This window comes from Pteropus vampyrus, unplaced genomic scaffold, assembly GCF_000151845.1.
Source record: "Pteropus vampyrus isolate Shadow unplaced genomic scaffold, Pvam_2.0 Scaffold227, whole genome shotgun sequence".
In the NCBI taxonomy this organism is placed as follows: domain Eukaryota; kingdom Metazoa; phylum Chordata; class Mammalia; order Chiroptera; family Pteropodidae; genus Pteropus; species Pteropus vampyrus.
The window spans coordinates 145064-149392 of NW_011889008.1; the positions used below are offsets into that span (position 1 = coordinate 145064).

At 54.3% G+C, this 4329-nt stretch overlaps 1 protein-coding gene across 9 annotated transcripts in view; it reads left to right on the forward strand.

Annotated features, from left to right (window-relative positions):
• B3GNTL1 (UDP-GlcNAc:betaGal beta-1,3-N-acetylglucosaminyltransferase like 1) overlaps nucleotides 1–4329 on the forward strand; it is a 68337-nt gene that overhangs the window by 34363 nt on the left and 29645 nt on the right. Inside the window, exon 1 of one of the 9 annotated variants that reach the window (XM_023538639.1) lies at nucleotides 15–1143. The exons of the other annotated variants lie outside the window; for them this stretch is intronic. Within the exon in view, the coding sequence (XP_023394407.1) occupies nucleotides 949–1143 (195 nt within the window). The 5' untranslated portion in view covers nucleotides 15–948. Of the gene's footprint in view, nucleotides 1–14; nucleotides 1144–4329 lie in introns of those variants that run through there. 9 annotated transcript variants of the gene reach the window in all.

Below are 4329 nucleotides of genomic sequence, written 5' to 3' on the forward strand. Positions count from 1 at the left end.
GGAAGGGCGGGCCACGGCTCTCAACGCCAGACTAGCGTGACGGCCTCGGGAGCAGTGCTGCGGGCCCGGCTGCACCTCTGCAGCTTGCCTTTCGTCTTTCGGTCGGCGCGTGATGTCAGCAGTACAGTTTGCAGGCCCCGTCACCCACGGAGCTGCCTCTCTGGGCCTTCCCCGTGGGGAGCGCCGGCCGCGGGCTCCTGACTCCGGGCCGTGCCGCTTCCTTACAGAGCGCTGGTCTCACTACGCGCTTCTGAACAGAATCACAGCCGACTCCGTGGAGAGCTGGCAGGAGCGTTCGTGTTCTCTCTGTGGGTGAAACTCACCGTCGGCACAGCGTGTTCACGGTGCAGCTCAAGACTCTACCAAACTGTTCCCAGCGCGGCCTGCCATTGCCCCCCGCAGTGACAGCGACACACTGTTGCGGGGTTTTGCTGGGTGCCATTCTGGCCATGTGGCACCTCACCCGAACGTCCCCGACGACCAGTGGTGCCGAACACCTTTCCCTGTGCTTGCTCGACGGCTGCGTGTCTTTGGAGAGGAGTCTCTGCAGACTTTTGCCTTTTCCCACTGGGTTGTCAGTTTCCTTGCTGTGGAGTTTGAGGCTTCCCTTTCAGACAGAAGTCCCTGGCAGGATATGTGATTTGCAATTTGCAGGTATTTCCTTGTAATCTGTGGCTTTCCTTTTCACCCACTAGACAGTCTTTCGCAGAGCAGAGATTTTTAATTTTGACAAAGTTCAGCTGATAGATTTTGAAAACAGCCGTGCTTTGGGCGTCAGCGTCTGAAAATGCCTCACCTCGCCAGGTCACCAAGGGTTCTCCCAGCAGCCTCATAGCTGTGCACTTTACGTTTAGAGCCGTGACTCGTCTTACGTTGATTTTTAGGTCAAGATTCTTTTTTTCCCCTTTTTTTCTTTTCTTTCTTTCTTTCTTTTTTTTTTTTCCACAAATGTCCAAATGTCCTCACACTTTTTTGTTGAGAATACTACCTTCCCTCCACAGATCCAGAGACTTGCTTTTGGACCTTTGTCAGAAGTGGGCGGGCCACGCTTGTGGGGCCTGCTCCTGGACGCAGTTCTGTCCCGTTGGTCTGCGTGTCTGTCATTCCGTCACACTGCTCTGTCGTGGTTGCTGTAGCTGCAGAGTAAGTTTAAGATCAGGCAGCATGATTTCTCCACTTTCATTCTTTCATAGAATGATTTTCAGTTTTTCTGGTTCCTTTGCCTTTTCCTGTATATTTTGCACAATACTAAGCAATTCTGCAGCCCTGAGTGGACACAGACAGGTGTTCGACCGTCTAACTCGGTTCCGACACTGCCAGCCTGGGGTTCACATCAGACTCCACAGGTTAGCGGCTCAGTCCCACAAGGCTGTCCCACCCCCCTCAGCTGCCAGCCACAAGTCCAGGCTTCTGACCAGCTGGCTATAAATCGAAGGTTCCCTCGACCCCTTCCTAGGGTTCGATTATTTGCCAGAGCGGCTCACAGAACTCAGTGAGGCATCGCTCACCTGCTACCAGCTCATCGTAAAGGACGTGGTAAAGGACACAAATGAACAGCCACATGAAGAGGTTACAGGGTGAGGTCCGGACGGGTCCTAAGTTCAGGGGCTTCTGTCCCAGTGGAGTTGGGCTGGCCACCCTCCCAGCAGTGGATGTGGCTCTCATCCCAGAAGCTCGTCAGGTCTCGGTGTGCAAGAGGGCAGCAGCTGGAGCTGAAAGCTCCAGATTCTAATCACTTGGTCAGGTGACCAGCCCCATCCGAGTCCCCTATTGGCACAAACTCGGTGTGCTCAGTAGTGGCTCAGGAACGGCAGAAGACACTGCTGTCACTCAGGAAATTCTGACGGTCCCAGGAGCTCTGTGCCGGGAATCGGGACGAAGGCCAGATGTTTCTTGTCATCCCACTCCCTTCTGTCCACACATGGGATCAGCTTGTCTGTCCGCAGAGTCCAGCTGGAGTTTGGAAGGATGTGCGTTTCCCCACAGGGCCAGTTTGGGGAGGACCGGCACCTTCGCCATGTTGAGCTGTTCCGCCACGGATGTGGTTTGTCTGGCTGTCCAAATCTTCTTTGCCTTTTTTTTATTAGCATTTGTAGTTTTCAGCATTTTTCGGAGCAATCATAAATGCTATTGTGTTTCCGATTTTGGTTTCTGGTCGTTCATTGCTAACATATAGAAAGAAATACAGGTTCTGTATCTCATCCTAGTCAAGTTTGGGTAGTTAGTGATTTTCAAGGAGTTGATCCATTTCATCCAAATTGTCAAGTTTATGTGCTTAGAGTTATTTGCTGGTATTCTCTGTGGTCCTTTCAGTGTCTGTGTCTGTAGTAATATTCCTTCTTTCATTTTTGATATTAGTAATTTGGATTCTCTTCCTTTTTAAAATCAGTCTTGCTAGAGGTTTATCAATATTATTGACCTTTGTAAGGAAGCAGCTTTTGGTTTGTTTAATTTTCTCTATGTTTCTGTTTTCAATTATACTCATTTCTGCTCTTTATTACTTCTTTCTTTTGCTTGCTCTGGGTTTGTTTTGGGCTCTTTTTTTGCTAGTTTCTAAAGGTGGGAGCTTAGGTTTTGTTTTGAGGTCTCATGTTTAAGCTAAGCATGTAGCGCTGCGAACTTCCCTTTGCAGTCGAGCCGCGTCTCACGATTTTGCGTACGTTCGTTCTCATTCGCTTCAACGTGTGGTCATTTCCAAGGTTTCCTCCTTGACCACGGACTGCGTAGAAGTGTGTGGGGGTCGCTGGTGCTGTGCGAGGCCCGCGTGGGAGACGGGCTGGGCACCATGCACATGTCAGCTGCCCAACCACTGTGACTTTGGGGATGCCAGCAGGCTTCATCTTCATTCTGCTGTCTGACGTGCACAGGCCTCTCCCCTCTGCAGCTGTCGGGGGCTCTGGCTGAGAAGGGGTATGGGAAGCCCAGTTCCCAGCCCTCTCTGGCTCACACAGCGCAGCCAGTATAAGGAGAGGCCTTTTTGAGTAGAGAGAAGTAAAGACGTGAGCGTAATCCAGCAAGTTTCCCGGAACCCAGGCTGTGGGCGCCAGGCTGTGAGGGCCTCCGGGGTCCAGCACGGGGGAGAGGGCCCTCGCCCAGGGTCGAGCCTGGGGGACAGGCGTGCAGGCAGGAACATGTGGTCTCGGCTTTCTCAGCAGCACAGACGAGTCCAGGAGCTCCCAGGACACGGGCTTCCACATCCTCACAGACACAGTCTTCATGTTGAGCTGTGCGCCTGACCAAAGTACCCGCTCTGTGACAATCCAAGGACTTTGCCGTGTAGGGCTCAAAACAGCTCTCTCCCACAAAACTTCTCAGGAGTTTCCTGGAAGACACTCCATAAAGTCAGGGAACCAGTTACGAAGGAGGAAGACATGAGGTCCAGGGGACAGGCTGGGTGCCCGGGAGGGCCAGGCACGGTGTGTCCACAGGAAGGAGTGAGCGTTTTACGTACAAGGAGCACACGTCTTTTTTAAATCATGGAAATGCCCAATTAGGGAGAAAGGAAAGCAGCCACAGGTTTCCATATAACAAGAGGGTGTGACAGAGGGGATTCCAATCCGAGTGACCCATCCGGGACGGGTGCAGCTCTGTCCTGGCGTCCTGGCCACAGGGCACCTCCAATTTGGACTGCTCGCCAGGCATCTAGGGACCCCTGCCCTGGGAGGCCCCCGCCATCTCCCATTTACCTACATAGCTCCCCTTGGGCCTCCCATTCAGCACCGGGGGAGGCGAGGGGGCCACTGGGCAGGGACACCGCTCCCTGGGGCCAGCGTGCGCTCTGCCGGCCGCGGGCAGCTCTACCCTGGTGACTCCCGGCCCGCACTGAGCCAGGCCGGGCCACCCTGCTGTGCTTCCTGCAGGGGCTCTGCGCGTGATTTTTCACCTCGTCAGCACGGGTCGCCCGATCCAGAATTGGCTGACGAGAGTGCCAGCTGTGGTGATTGGCCTGGGGATGCCACATGCTCCTTCTCCGTTGACAAGGGCCAGGAGAAGCACGAGAAGGCAGCTCGCCTTAACCCCCGGGGTCAGATGCAGCAGTGCTGGTTGAAGGGAGCAGAGGCGGGCTGGCCCTGAGGTCCCGGGCTCAGGCCACACTGCAGATGGACAGTGGACCCGGTAAGAAAGCACTGGAGGCTTGACCCTGACTGGGCCCGCCCCGTCTCACTGAAGTACGCGCTGTGGGCCAGCTGCGTGGCCTTCCGTCAGCTGTGTGACGGCCGTAGCGCTCAGTTTCATTTTCCATGAAATGCAAGGGTTCAGCCACAACACCCAGACCCTTCAGTGTGTGTGACGTTCACCTGAAGATATGCGGCCAAGCTAAGCGAAGGC